Source organism: Nyctibius grandis, chromosome 5, assembly GCF_013368605.1.
Source record: "Nyctibius grandis isolate bNycGra1 chromosome 5, bNycGra1.pri, whole genome shotgun sequence".
Taxonomy (NCBI): Eukaryota; Metazoa; Chordata; class Aves; order Nyctibiiformes; family Nyctibiidae; genus Nyctibius; species Nyctibius grandis.
This window is the reverse complement of record NC_090662.1, coordinates 64,254,381-64,269,909: the sequence shown is the minus strand read 5'-3', so window position 1 is coordinate 64,269,909 and position 15,529 is coordinate 64,254,381. Positions and strand designations below refer to the sequence as shown.

The following is a 15,529-nucleotide window of genomic DNA, read 5'->3' as shown; positions in this document are numbered from 1 at the left end:
TACTGCCTGAATATGTGTTGGTGGTTGTGTAAGGGTGGTGAAGCCTTCTTGTAATGTCTAAACCATTTCCCTATTCTTAAAGCATTTTGTTAAAGCATTAGAATTTTGTTAAGTAGTGAGAAACTACTTTCTCGGGAACTTGAAATCAGACATTTTGAGTGGGATTTCAATATGCAGGTGCATTGATGTGCAAGCAATGGTGTGACTATACAGTCAGTCTGCTTTCAGCTAAACGTATGCAGTTTCTATGAAGTTCAAGGGAAGTGACTGCATATGCGCCAAGTGCGTGATACAGCTCACAGATATCAATTCAATTCCTACCGAGTACAGTGGATTTAATAATACAGTGGCCCAAAACCCTGAACAGATGGGCTGCAAACACTAGGTACTGATGTATGCTGTCCTAGGACTTTAGAACTTCTTTTTTAAATATGGGCATAGCTAAAACTTTTTTTTTACAAACAAAACCAAAAAAGATCTGTGAAAAACCACAAATCCTCCACTGACAGCGAAGCAGGTTTAAATGACCTGAAAGGATTTAGAAAGGGAATAGCTGAATTTTTTCATGAGATCTAAGGCCTGAAAGTAAAGCAGTGGATGAACTAAGAGTCACTTAGTACCCTAAACTCACTTGAGCCCTTACTCAGCAAAGCATATGGTTAACTTTTTAAGCAAAGGAGTAGTCTTACTGAAGTCAACATGAAGTGTGTGCATGTTCAGGTACTTCAGAGAAAGGCAGCATGCTAGATCAGTGAGGATACAGAACACTGCCTATGATCTGGAAGTCCCGAGATGCTCTTTGGCTCCTCGTATGGCTGAACTATGCATGCCGATCCTGACGCTGTTCTTGCAGTCATGTTGCTGCTGTTTTCTTAGCTGCTTAAGAAGCACAGATGAGTATCAGCCTGAGTAGGCTTGCTTTCTAAGCTTCCAGCAAAATGCTTAAACTAGTAGTTTTGTGTCTGGGCCTACAAATCAAGTCTGAAGGAATAGATTTTTTTTTAATTATTTTTTTTTTTTTTTTTTGCAATTGGACTGATAACAACACAGATGTCAACACAGCACATTTGAGTTGGAAAAGCTCTTGAAGCACCTCTACCAGGATCTGAACGGTTCAGGGTTATTTACAAAGACTTGTAAGAGAGTGACCTACAGCTTCAAACTGGAGGAAGAGTTTAACCAAAAGCCCCAACCAGATTAACAACTGTTGCTTTGCTCCCTGAGGTTGCCAGCTGGAGGCTCGGGCGCACCAGCAGAGGGAGTGAGCCTCCAAGGCTACAGCCTGCTGGTGGGGGAACGCTTTGGCGTGCATCAAGGAAACTACACTGAGGGTAAGGTGTTCTTGCTAGCTAGTCCTTTTCAGTGGTCTCCTAGGTTACATGGTCGGAGCTACAGGACATGAAAGACTAAGCAATATGTACAACTACACCTGGGGAAATTTAAGCAGATGCAGCAGAGATGAAGAGGAGGAGCAGAGGCGTATGCTCATGAGTTACCCTATTGGGAGAACAGGTCTAGGTGCAACCCTGAGGGGTAACCTTGCAGCTAGTTTACCTCGAGCTGATGAAAGTGTGGGGATGAAAGGTTTTGTGAGGGTGAAGGGAATCCTCTGCGATAGCTAACGTTTAGGAAGAAAGGGGCAGCCTTAGCAATGGTGGATCCAGCAGAACATAGAAACTAGACCTGTCTGACAGTAGGTGAGGGTCACCCGCTATCAACTATTCTGGTGATACCTGCATCAGTTCCATTTATACACCCTTGCCTGTGCATACACCAGAGGCTTATATGAGTGCAAATTTGAGTTGAAACTCTGATTTTTACTTTTTGCCTCTCTGTAAGAGGCTACCTATGTTCCTTCATAATAGAGACCTGCAAATAATCTCTTGGCAACGGTATAAGCATTGCAAAGCCAGCAGCAGAAACAGAACAGCCAGCTATGGATTCCTGGAATACAGTTGGTCAAAGTGGCAATTCAAGGAAGGAATCCTGCTGCAGCCAGGAAAAATTATGATGCATGGACTGATGAGATACAATACATCCTCAGAACCCCAGAGCTGTCACACTGATTTCCTCTTGTGAGCCTCATCTTTGCAGCCCTCTGAATTATCTTCCTAGCCAACCTCCCCTCCCCCCCCTTTTTATACAGAGAATGCCTTCACAAAGAGGTCTCACGTCAGCTAACGGCTGCACTGCTGTAACTAGGCTTGCCCAAATCAACCCTGCCATGATTCTGTCTAATTGCTGGAAGAGATACAATTTTCTGGACAACACTTGACAAAATCTTAAGGCTTCAGCACATGGAACTAGAAAACTGCCATAAAGTTTTCATTCCATTGCAACTTCTTTATCTCTTGCTTTTTGGTGTCCAGGAGAGGCTTTCTAGAAATGATATTGAGCATAAAGGTCACTAGCGTTAGTCCCAGTTGAAATGTAGAATACAATCCACTTTCTGAGATAAGCTAGAGGTGTGTGCTGCTGTTGGAAGAGAGATCTAACTCCATATAGTATGTTTAAGTTGCCATTTACTTTGCAGATAGAGGATTAAGCGCTATTAAAAAGTAGAAGCATTTACAGGCCTAGAATTCAGTAATCAAGTCTATTATTTCACTGCAAAACAAAGACATTAATTAAAAGCTACCCCTTCAAACACCATACATGTCCAGTTGTACTGTGAGAAACAGAATCAAGCTGGGGATGGGCTGCAGGATGCTATGGGGCAGAGCAAAGCACTTTTAGCCAGTTCTGGAACTGTGGGCAAGGAAGGTCACTTGTTCAGAGTTCAGAAGCACAGCCTCACTTCAAGTCATTTACATAACCCTTACAAGTTTTTTACTCGTTTTGTTTTTAAGGTAAATGTTTCCAAACATAGAAACTAGAAAAGTGAACTATAAAGAAAAATGAAACCAGACAGGCCAATTTTGGCATTCAAACAGGATATAATATGAAATATAGGTGTACTGAGATTTAATAATTTTAAGATGTGGAAAGTAAAGGGCTCCCACTAAGCACAATTGGTTTTGTTTGTAATGTCCGTATCTCTTTAAGAGTTTTGCTTACAAAGAAGCTTCAATGTGCAGCAAAGAGAGCTTTTAATTCTTTGGACTCCCTACTTGTTCCTTAAACAGGGAGGAAAACCAATGACGGACATAGACCCCTGATGATGAGAAATTGCCGTATGTCTTTTCTCAGGTTATCTGATGATAAAAAGAAAAATACCTGTGGTTTATAGCAAAACAGGAGTACGTCATAATAAAAAGCCTAAAAAGGCTGAAGAATATTTCATTGGTTAGTGGTAACAAGTGGCAAACTAATGAATAGTGCTGTGCATCTGAAAATTGGCTTATGAGCTCTGCTTAGAAGACACCTGTAAAGTCTGATGGTAAGAATAACTAGGAATCATGCGACTGCAAACCAAACTAGAGGGGCTGAAAACATGTCTGTGCTTTCTCTGTCTCGAGGCTCTTGAAGACTAGGAAGGCCCTAGTGCAAGGGAGCACAAGCCCTGAAACAACCTGCCTGGCTCCCAGCCCTCCCACAGTGACCCACAGGATCAGCATGGGGGGCACAGGCCCTCCTCAGCCGTGTCGCAGCACAAGCGTCTCTGGGCTGTGGCACAGCTGGCTCAGCAGTGACGGGAGGCCCCTCCAGCCGGCCTCTCCTCCGGTTGGAGCTGAGGATTGTTTTACAGCCCATTGCCGATTCAGCAGGACCATGGGGCACTTGATGAATTCCCTCCTCCGAAGAGGACGTGACTTGCCCAAGGCCACAGAAACGCCGTGCCAGAACTAGGATGAGGACTCTGCAGTCCCCAGGTGCCAGACACGTGCTTGCCTTAAAACTGAGCACTTCATCAAACCATAAAATCCAACCAGATGGTGACTCTTTGCTATGATCTGGACCAGTGCTGGGAGGCTTAACATGTGCAAGGCATGATGAAGATCTGGATTCCAGTTTCTGTATCTAAGGCTCAGAAGGCCAGAAAATGGATCCATGTTTTAGACCTACATGCTGCTAGAAACTTGAGTATGTTTGAACCCAAGTTCTGACTTCAGTCCATCCTTCTCATGAAATGTTTCCTTCTCAGCCTGGACCCACCAGTTTCAGTGGGGGAATTCTTTCTTTGGGAAGGGGTAGAGAGGTGCAGGAGTAAGGACTGGCTACTTTGCAACCTTACTCTTTCCTGTGTACGTGGCCCCGGTCAGACTCTCTTCTTCCAGGCAGCAAAGACTGCATGAATTGGACAGTGGATCAGTTTTGCCTCTCGGCAATCATTTAAGAGCTATATGGATCCAGGAGGCAAATACACCCTCTCTGTCTTCCATATGTATGAACATACATCCCAAAACACCAGAATTCTCAGTTAAATTCTCCAAACCCAGGTGTCCTGGTTTGGCCTAAAACAGACCAATTTTCCTTTCAGTGATTTTTACTTTCAGCTAAGTCTCTTCTAAGTAACTACACTTTCTGAAACTAACTGCATGTTTTGCAGGCAGTGTCTGCTTCCAGGACTGATAACGCTCGAAGTTTATCGTTATCGCTGAGGCACCGGTAGGGATGTGATGCAGAAAGGCTCTTGCTGTACTTATTCTTAGAGAAACCAAGGTCACGGCTAAATTCCTCACTGCTTACAAGTGAAGAGCCGAAGGGGGGTCACACCTGCAGGGAGGAGCGGACAGGGCAGGTGACCCAAAATTGACCAACAAAGGTATTCCATCCCATACACGTCATTCTCAGTATAAAGCGGGGGGATCACGAGGGTCTCGCTCTCTTTCTGCTATGGCCGGTGTCCGAAGACGACTCTGTCCGTTCCCCTGCTGCCCCCGATCCCGATCCGTGCATCCCTGAATCCAGTTCCTGTCCGTCACTGAGCCCAGCCTGGGCCTTCCCGGAGCCTGCCCTGCAGTGCCACAGTGGTGACGTGGCCGACATCGGGGGAGCTCGATCTTGGTTTTGTATATATGTGTATATATTTGATTATTTCTATTATTATTATTATACTCTTTTTCATTATTATAGTTTATTAAAACTGTTTTAACTTTTCAACCTGTAAGTCTCTCTCCCTTTTCCCTTTCTCTTTTGGGGGGGGGGGAGGAGGGTTAACAGAGAGTGTCTGACACAGGTTTAATAGCCAGCCCAGCTTTAAACCATGACACCAGGTCAGAGCCAATACAGAGTGTTTTTGCAGTTGGAATTTTTAAAAAGCGGATTGTACAGCTTAATTCCTGTCTCAAAGTCAACAGCAAAGATTTCTGTTGGCTGCCCTGCGAATGGACTTGGGCCTTTGTTCCATCTTCAAAAAAATCCTTCCAAGCTTTTGAGCAGCCCATTGCTCTTTGCATCTTGCTGCTGGGGAAAAAAAAAAAAACAAACAACTATGTATTTCTCCTAATTACAGTTACCCCTTTACTTCTGTATTTCCTGAGGCAGGTACCTCTGAGGTGATCCCAATGACCACGTATTTTTTCCAATAACTTCATTGTGCATGTCTTTGTCCCTTCCTCCCAGTCAGTGTATAAGCAGCATGTTCGTTCCAAATCAATAGCAATTCCCTGCTGCTGACTGCAGCGGAGCCTTTGTCTTTCGTTAGCATGAGTTTTGGGGAGCTACTTGACCTATGTATGTGCTTTACCATTCCAGACATTGCATGGTAGTTATTGTGCACTCAGACTTAACAAAAAAAGCCATTATAAACAGAAAAATAACTCAAAAACTAAGAAAAGAAATCTGCGCTAAACGGTGAAGTTCTAATTTCTCATTAAAATTATGTTCTAATAATGGAAATGGTTTTCCCTTGAATGCCTAGTGAATTGGAAACTTAAACTCTGCGTCCAGGCCTCACCCTGCCAGTCAGAGGCAGGCGCTGAAGGTAATTTTCCGTGCTCCAGGCAGATCAAAAGAAACTCATTCTCAGTCAGTCATCTAAAAGGATATGACAGCTTCACATCCAGTTGTTCGGCAGCTTAGATGCAGTCTGGAATGGCTCTTTTCTGTGTCTGTTGTCTATAATAGCTTTTAGGGCTGTCTCTTCTTCCAACACACAGTACAAATCCTCTGGTAACTAGTACCAGCCACACACAACAAAAGCCAGCTAAATCTGGTGTAAGCTCAGAAATCGATGACTGCTTGCCCTTTTCTCATACTGAAGTCAGCAAGAGTCTCGCAGGCCGAGTGTTCTGGGCAGCAGCCCTGGGGGCAGGGGTTCTTACAGACTCCTGTGGACACCGATACTACCCAGAAGAGTGAATTCCCTTCCTCCACGCAGGCCAGAGCTGACCAGTGTGAACAAGATGTTTTCACTGGTCCCTCCTGGCAGCACTGGCACTGCACTTCTCCATGAGCCTGAGGACTGGAGCTGAGCAAAATTCCTTTCAGAAGCATTAAGAAGAGAAGGTCATTTAAGGCTGACCTAGGCTGACCTACACTCATCTTCGACAAAACCTGGCTTCAGACATGTCTACAGTTACAGCAAGCCAGCTGCAATTCATGTTACTTTTCTTTCAAACTAGAAGGAAGGTACCCCCTGCCCGGTGCATGTGCAATCCATCATTTGCATGCCTCAGCTCTTCTGCTCGTTTTCTCCCAGATACCTGCATATGTGCCTGCCCCAGCCCCTTTCTCTCAGTGCTTGTGTCAATTAAAGCCTTTTGAAGGAATCGGTGCACGTGTTTACCTAGGCAGCCTTTTGATGTTCCTCTTCCAGTTCCTGCATCTGTCAGAATCACGCTCCCCAAGCACATACACAGAGCGCATTCCAGAAGTCATCTGTCAGCTTACCCCATATCCTGTCCTTCACCTATACATATAGCTTCCTCAGGGGTGTTAATATATGTAAAATAAAGTTAACATGTCCTGTTCTGATAATAAAGATGAGTAAGTGGGAAAGGGACACCAATACAGAAACAAGATCCTTTTGTGTTTCTTCCACGGGATTTGCCCAGTAGGTAAAGACAGGATAAACAGAGGAAAAGAGCTGGGAAGGAGGGTGGACAGAAGTGTGGGTTCATTCTGAGAGCAGGAGGCTGCTCGCTCAGGCAAGTAAGAAAATACGGAACCACTCACAGACTGCAGCCACCCCTAAAATCATGACGTGTCACTGTGTTTGGCTGCTGCCAGCAATCTGACAGTCTCTGCAGAGACACATCAGATCCAAAAGGATCCACTGAGTCACTGAACTCAGATCCCTGGTGTCGCAGACAACCGTTGTCCATGACTCCTTTCACAAGCCATTCATGCTCGTTCCTAAAACTAATGCAGTTTCTTGTCCCTGATAGTCTATGGGAAAACTCCTCTAGAACTTCAGCCTAAAGCTGCCTTGGATATTCTAGCTAAATTAATAGATAACAGTTTATACTTTTTTCTTCTTGTGCCAACAGTTTTCTTTTGTTGAAAAAGGTCTTCTTGGTGTTTACCCCTGAAATATTTATGTTAGAGTCTAGTACTGATGTTTGGAGTCTAGTACCAGCATAAGGAACTTTTTATGGCAAGAAAAGTTTGTGTGGTCGCAGCCTATTGGCACAATCGGCTGCAGAGTGGAAGACAGTCACAGAAATGCAGTTTTGAGAGAGCTCAAATTATTGGGGTGATAAGTTGATACGAACTCTCATACTTCCACTCTGCCTCTGCTTTGCTAAATCATGAAAAGAAACTCCTTATCAGTCAGTCACCTAAAAGGATAGGACAGCTTCACATGCAGTTGTTTGGCAGCTTGGATGCAGTCTGGAATGTGTCTTGTGTTCCCTTGATGACCCTGCTCTTCTCTCCACACACCAGCACAAGCTTATATTCTTTCTTGAATAAAGGTGGTGTTCCTTTCACAATAGCAACAGAGTCCCTCACCACTAAAAATACATCAATTGATGCAGTGTAGGGTTATACTGTTTATTTTACGGCTTGTAGATGTTCTGTGTAGGCAAGAACCTGGAGTGAAATTTCCCAGTTGTATACTTCTTGCATCCTTGCTGAGACCTGCTCCTTACTCTCTATCAAATCAAATCCTATAGCCTACCTGTAAAAAAAAAAAAGGCTAGTGACTTGTAGTGCTTCCATCTGTGAACTGCCAGCCTGCAGCACAGGAGGAGATGCTCCACACTTTCAGAAGAATAAAGTACTTGATTGAAGTGTCACATGGGATATCCAGAATCACAGAATCACAGAATGTTAGGGATTGGAAGGGACCTCGAAAGATCATCTAGTCCAATCCCCCTGCCGGGGCAGGATTGCCTAGACCATATCACACAGGAACGCGTCCAGGCGGGTTTTGAATGTCTCCAGAGAAGGAGACTCCACAACCTCTCTGGGCAGCCTGTTCCAGTGTTCAGTCACCCTCACCGTAAAGAAGTTTTTCCTCAAATTTAAGTGGAACCTCCTGTGTTCCAGCTTGCACCCATTGCCCCTTGTCCTGTCAAGGGATGTCACTGAGAAGAGCCTGGCTCCATCCTCTTGACACTTGCCCTTTACATATTTATAAACATTAATGAGGTCACCCCTCAGTCTCCTCTTCTCCAAGCTAAAGAGACCCAGCTCCCTCAGCCTCTCCTCATAAGGGAGATGTTCCACTCCCTTAATCATCTTCGTGGCTCTGCGCTGGACTCTCTCTAGCAGTTCCCTGTCCTTCTTGAACTGAGGGGCCCAGAACTGGACACAATACTCCAGATGCGGCCTCACCAGGGCAGAGTAGAGGGGGAGGAGAACCTCTCTCGACCTGCTAACCACACCCCTTCTAATACACCCCAGGATGCCATTGGCCTTCTTGGCCACAAGGGCACACTGCTGGCTCATGGTCATCCTGTTGTCCACTAGGACCCCCAGGTCCCTTTCCCCTACGCTGGTCTCCAACAGGTCTGCCCCCAACTTGTACTGGTACATGGGGTTGTTCTTGCCCAGATGCAGGACTCTACACTTGCCCTTGTTATATTTCATTAAATTTCTCCCCGCCCAACTCTCCAGCCTGTCCAGGTCTCTCTGAATGGCTGCGCAGCCTTCCGGCACATCAGCCACTCCTCCCAGTTTTGTGTCATCAGCGAACTTGCTGACAGCGCACTCTAATCCCTCATCCAAGTCATTAATGAATATATTGAATAGAACTGGTCCCAGAACCGACCCTTGCGGGACTCCGCTAGACACAGACCTCCAACTGGACTCTGTCCCATTGACCACCACTCTCTGGCTTCTTTCCTTCAGCCAGTTCACAATCCACCTCACTACCCGATCATCCAGACCACACTTCCCCAGTTTAGCTGCAAGGATGCTGTGGGAGACCGTGTCAAACGCTTTACTGAAATCGAGATAGACCACATCCACAGCTTTACCATCATCTATCCACCGGGTAACATCCTCATAAAAGGCTATCAAGTTGGTTGAGCAAGACTTCCCCTTGGTGAAGCCATGCTGAGTGCCCCTAATGATCCCCCTATCCTTGATGTGTCTAGAGACAGCACCAAGAACAAGTTGCTCCATCACCTTTCCAGGGATGGAGGTGAGGCTGACCGGTCTATAGTTACCCGGGTCCTCCTTCTTGCCCTTTTTGAAGACTGGAGTGACATTCGCTTTCCTCCAGTCCTCAGGCACCTCTCCCGTTGCCCACGACTTAGCAAAGATGATGGAGAGTGGCCTAGCAATGACTTCCGCCAGCTCCCTCAGCACCCGCGGGTGCATCCCATCAGGGCCCATGGATTTATGGACGTCCAGGTTGCTTAATTGGTCCCTGACCCAGCCCTCATCAACCAAGACAGATTCCTCCTCTATCCTGACTTCTTCTGGGGCCTCAGGGGTCCGGGGCTCCTCAGGACAGCCTCCAACAGTATAGACAGAGGCAAAGAAGGCATTCAGTAACTCCGCCTTCTTTTTATCCTCTGTCTCCAGGACCCCCACCTCATTCATCAGTGGGCCTACATTGCCTCTAGTGTTGGCTTTACCTGCAATGTATTTGAAGAAGCCCTTTCTGTTGTCCTTGACCTCTCTTGCAAGGTTTAATTCCAAGGAGGCCTTAGCTTTCCTAGTTGCCTCCCTACATCCTCTGACAACAGACTTCTATTCCTCCCAAGTGGCCAGCCCCTCCTTCCACGATCTGTACACCCTCTTCTTCCACTTGAGTTTGCCCAGCAGTTCCCTGTTCAACCATGCAGGTCTCCTGGTACCCTTCCTTGACTTCCTACCTGTTGGGATGCTCTGGTCTTGAGCTCGGAAGAAGCAGTCCTTGAATGCTAACCAACTATCTTGGGCCCCCTTACCTTCTAGTACCCTGTCCCATGGGATTTCCCCTAGCAATTGCTTGAAAAGGCCAAAGTTGGCCCTCCTGAAGTCCAGGGTTGTGATTCTGCTAGCTATTCTGTTCCTGCCACATGAGATCCTGAACTCTACCATCTCATGGTCACTACAACCAAGGCTGCCCTCAACCTTCACCGCTTCAACCAGACCCTCCTTGTTAGTGAGAACAAGATCCAGCAGCGCTCCTCTCCTAGTTGGCTCATCCACCATTTGCATCAGAAAGTTATCATCAACGCACTGGAGGAACCTCCTGGACTGGGGATGGCTGGCTGAGTAGGCCTCCCAGCAAATATCAGGGTAGTTGAAATCCCCCACAACAACCAGGCCCTGTAATTGCGAGACTGCTCTCAGCTGCCTGTAGAAGGCCTCATCACCGTCCTCATCCTGATCCGGTGGCCTGTAATAGACACCCACAACAGTATCACCCCTGCCAGCCTGCCCCTTAATTCGCACCCACAAACTCTCAACTCGCTCCTGATCCGCCTCTGGACAGAACTCAATACATTCTAGCTGCTCACTCACATAAAGAGCAACTCCACCACCTCTCCTTAGCGGCCTGTCTTTCCTGAACAGGACATAGCCATCCATGACCACATTCCAGTCATGCGAGGCGTCCCACCAAGTCTCTGTAATTGCCACTAGATCAAAGCCCCCCGACCGAACACGGATTTCTAACTCCTCCTGCTTATTCCCCATGCTGCGTGCATTGGTGTACAGGCATTTCAGGGAGCGAGCTGGGCACACCGATTTCACCCCAGGGGGATGGGAGGCCTCCTGGTCTACCTCAACACTAGAGCGTTGCCCCAGTGGTGCAAGCCCAGCTACTACCCCATCCCCCTTCGAATCTAGTTTAAAGCTCTCCGAATGAGCCCTGCTAATTCCTGTCCCAGAACCCTTTTGCCCCTACGACATAAACCTTTCCCATGTATCACTGTCACGCCTGGTGTCTTATAAAACCAGCCATTATCAAAGAACCCAAAGCCCTGCCTGTAGCACCAGTCTCGTAGCCAGGCGTTAATAGAGAGAATCCTACTGTTCCATCCCACATCATCACCTGAAAATGGAAGGAGGGAGGAGAAAACAACTTGTGCTCCAGACTCTTTCACCAACCGTCCTAGGGCCTTGTAGTCTTTCTTCATCCCCCTCAGACTACGGGATGCAGCTTCTTCCCCACTTGTCTGGAAGATCAGCAGGGGGTAGTAGTCTGTGGCCTTCACCAGGTTGGGGAGTTGCCTGGTGATATCCCTGATTCGGGCTCCAGGCAGGCTGCAGACCTCCCTGTGATGGGGGTCAGCTCTGCATATTGGGCCCTCAGATCCCTTTAGGAAGGAGTCTCCAACCACTAAAACTCTTCTCTTCTTCCTTGTGGAGGAGGTAGCTATACGCCCGTCAGGGCATGAGATGCTTTTTAAAATGGTGGGTAAAACTCAAACAAGTAGCAATGACTGAGCTATGGAAGTACACCAGGGCGATCTGACACACTGAGGGAGAATGAGGTAAGCAGGAAAACAACAGCATTGACATATTCCACAAGAATGTGGGGACAGGAACTAATGTGGAGAGGCTGGGAGTAACCAGATTGCAACAAGTACCTCTGGTCTAACAGAAGGGCTGATGATGAGCCTTCCAGGCATCATCACCTATAGAGAACATTGCATCATGTCAAAAGAAGAGCCCAAGCCTCTAGACATCCAGGTGGCACTAAATCCCATCCTCTCAACCCCCTAGAAAGAACAGTCCCTATGTTCACTCTTCCCATATTTTTATTTTGCTTCTCTCTGGGACATCAACAACACTGAAGCTTTAAACTGGTAAAGACCGAATTTCCACAAGAGCAGAGTGCCTGCGACGGAGACCCAGCAGCTGCCACTGCAGGTCTTCAGCACGTCCAGGAGCCAGGCCCCTGCCCACTGCTGCTCTCCTGCCCGCAGTGTGGGGTGAGCGCGCACCTCCCCTCGCAAGGGAGCCTTGGCGAGTGCCCGCGGTCTGCTGTCAGCCCGGGGCTGGGTGCCTCGGCCTCCCGCGGGGCTGCCGAGGGCAGTAACCACCCGCAGGGCCAGGGTAGCGGCTGGAAGCTGTCGGGGCACCGGGTGACCTCCGTGCTTACAGACAGCTCCCTGCAGCACCGCCAGCATTTCCTGCTTGTTAACGGTAACTCTGATTTCAAAATCCCTTGGAGACGAGCCCTGCTCAAAGCCAAAAACGTCCCTCATGTCTTCGCGGGGCTTCTGCTTCCCCGCAGGGCCCATGCCCATCCCGAAAAGGGCAGGCAGACCCCCAGGGCCACTCACCCCGCGGGCTCCCCTCAGGGCTCGCACCGCTCCACGGTAACACCTCTGGGGGGAAGGAAAGGAAAAAAATCACCTTGGGAAGGGGGGAAATGACCCCGGTTTGGCGGCGGCGATCAAGAATATCCTCACACACACACACCAAGGCCCCCAGGGGCGTTTGGCGGTGGGGCTGAGCCATGGCCCCTCACTGACAGAGCGAGGGTGCCAGTCCCGCTAACGGCAGGGGGGGGCCGGGCGGGTCAGCCCCCCCGCGGGGGCGGCGGCAGGCCGTCCCGCCGCGGGGCAGGTGGCCGGGGAAGGCCCGAGGAGGCGCGGGCGGAGAAGGCCGGGGCAGGGGCGAGCGGGCCTCGGGCGGAGGCCGCCGGTAGCAGGAGCCGTGGGCCGCGCCGTCGAGGGGACGGGTGGCGGTCAGAGAGCCGGCCGTGCCCGCCCCGTCGGGGCCCCAGTGCGGTGCCGCCTGGAGCGGAGCCGGCCCGCCAGCACCCGGGCGGTGGAGGGAAGGGAGAGGTGGGACTTCCCCAGTGGGAAAGCCATGGCGGGTCGGGAGAAAGCACAGCCCTTGCTTTGGGCTGGAGCTGGTTTTTGGTGGGGCGGGGGGTAGAGGGAGGAGAAGTGTCAGCCGCCCCGGGCCTTGCTCCCGCCTCGCCGGGCACGTCCCCCCGGCGGGCCGAGCGGGCCGGCCGGCTTCCCTGCCGCCACCTCAAGCGCTTTTCAGTCGCCGCCGGCCGCGGACTCGGTTTTTGCGCTATCTCACACCGTTATTATTTTTACCGGCCTCCTCTTCAGGCACCCTGGGCTCCCCGAGCCAAAACTCGGCCGGGCGGTTTTTGCACCGCCCGGCCCCGTCCCGCCGGGGCCGAGGTGCGCGGGGCGTTGAGCGCCGCCGGCTCCTCCGCTGCCGGCCCGCCCGGGAATGCGAAGGCACTGCCGAGCGCTGGGTTTCCTCTCCAGCAACCTCGGCGCTTGTTTTGCTGTGTGGGGCTGGTGGCTTTTTTCTTTTTTTTTTCTTTTTTTTTTTTGTTTTTTTTTTTTCGAAGGGGAGAGGGAAGGGAGGGCAGTCTGGGGGTAGGGAGGGGAGAGGGGGAGAAGAGTGGAAAACGTTGGCTCTGTCCATGGTCAAAGTAATTCAGCTATAATCCCCCTTTCTCTTCCTCTCCTGGAGCTCTATTCATATTCTAATCACAGCTTTTCCTTCCCTAAACCAGCCACTTTTATCAGAGCCCTAGCTTTGCACTTTTACTTCCACTTCCAGCACATACAACCGCATGTAGAATAAGCAACTTTCTCCAGCCCCAGTCCTGCCCCCTTCTCCCCCCGCAACGTGCTAACCCGAAAAGGGATCTTCGCATCCTCGGGCTAAAGCTGGAAGGCAACACAAGTTTGAAAACGCACCCGTTTGGTCCTTCATTTCTCTTGGCAATCGGGATCTCCCGCCCCCCTGCTTTCCCCCCTCCCAGTCCCACGGAAAGCTCTCCGGGCCAGCCGCTCTCCGCTGGCAGACGGGCCGGTGGCGGGGCGGCCCCCACCCCTCCTTGCCCTCGCTCCCCGGGGCCGCGGGGAGTCTCTGCCGCAGATCTGCGCGACGCCAGCACCGCTCACCGAGACACTGGCAACTTCTTTCTCCCCTCACCCCCTCCTTCCCTACCCACACACATCGTCCTTTGCCCCCCTTCACCCCAATAAACTAAGCTGACAAGATATTTGGGAAGCTGTGCAGCTTCCAACGCCATGTGCCCGCGAAGGATCCCAACCCTGAGCCCCGCGGGAGGAGGAGGAGGCTGAGGAGGAGGAGGGGAGCTCGGCGGCGCTGCGCGCACACCCGGCAGCCCCAAAGAGCACAACCCCAAACCTACTGCCCGTTTGAAGATCTAAGCCAATTTTGATCTCGGGCTGTAATGAGCCAAGGACCTTGGGTGGGGGCTGGGGGAGGGAAGGGAGGAGTGGAAAGGCCGCTGGAACTTTAAATAAGAAAAACGTTTCTAATGCTCTAATAGAAGAGGGAAGTCGAAGTGTTGGGATTGCGTAGATCTAAGGCCCCCCTTTTTGGAGGAAAGCTTTTCTTATTCAAAACAGCATCACAATGGGCTTCACATTGAGCCTTGCCACATCCCCATCTGAGTAGCAGCCATTCATCAGGCTGGCTGGCCTATCAATGACATTTCTCCCATCAGGGCTTCTATAAAATGATGCTTTTTCCCATGAAACATCCGCAAACATTTTGACGGGTCTGGCTTTGCCCTGCTGGATTACGGAGTGTCCCTCTCTCCCGCGCTACCCCCCCTCACCCCCAACTATCTGCCTCTGCCCTCCCTCCCCACCCCCTCGCCGCCACCCTGCTCCCTCTCCCCCGCGCATCTCTGAGATAGGGGCTCTCCACACCCCGGGACCTTGGGGCTCCCGTCCCGTCCATGGGAAGAGCATGCATTGCGGGTTGCTGGAGGAACCCGATATGGACTCCACAGGTAAGTGTGTCCCGCCCCCCCCCGCTCGCACGCCAGGGAGGACTTTTCAACTTGACCGTGGCGGCGGAGGGGGGCCCCCGCCTTACCGGCCTCGCAGGCAAATGAGCCCGGGCGTGTGCGGGGAAGCGGGGTGCGGGGAGGGGGGGAACCTCTGGCTGGAGCCCTGCGGTTGCACTTGCAGATAGGATGGAGCAGAGGGTGGCTTTTTCCTTTTTTTTTTTTTTTTCTTTTCTCCTCCATAGGCTGCCGGCCGGCAAACTAATTTCCTCTCCGCGTCTAGTTTAGGCGCTCGCTTAGGTTTGAGCGGAGCCTTTCAGAGGGGCGAGAAAACGAGGTTTACTAGGGAAGATGGTTGGTGGGTTAGGGTGAGCCCAGCACCGAGGTCGTCTTGTCCCGCAGGAGGAGTCGGGGCTGGGCTGCTTTGGAGTGGAGGGAGTTTGGGGAAGGGTCTCTCCCACCACAACCCCAAACGATGACTTGGCCGGTCCGGTAACCGGACGGGAGAAGGGC

At 50.3% G+C, this 15,529-nt stretch overlaps 1 protein-coding gene across 1 annotated transcript in view; it reads left to right on the top strand.

Annotated features, from left to right (window-relative positions):
• Positions 1-15,006: 15,006 nt before the first annotated feature.
• RFX4 (regulatory factor X4) overlaps positions 15,007-15,529 on the top strand; it is a 99,568-nt gene continuing 99,045 nt past the window's right edge. Inside the window, exon 1 of the mRNA XM_068401756.1 lies at positions 15,007-15,019. Within this exon, the coding sequence (XP_068257857.1) occupies positions 15,007-15,019 (13 nt within the window). The remainder of the gene's footprint in view (positions 15,020-15,529) is intronic.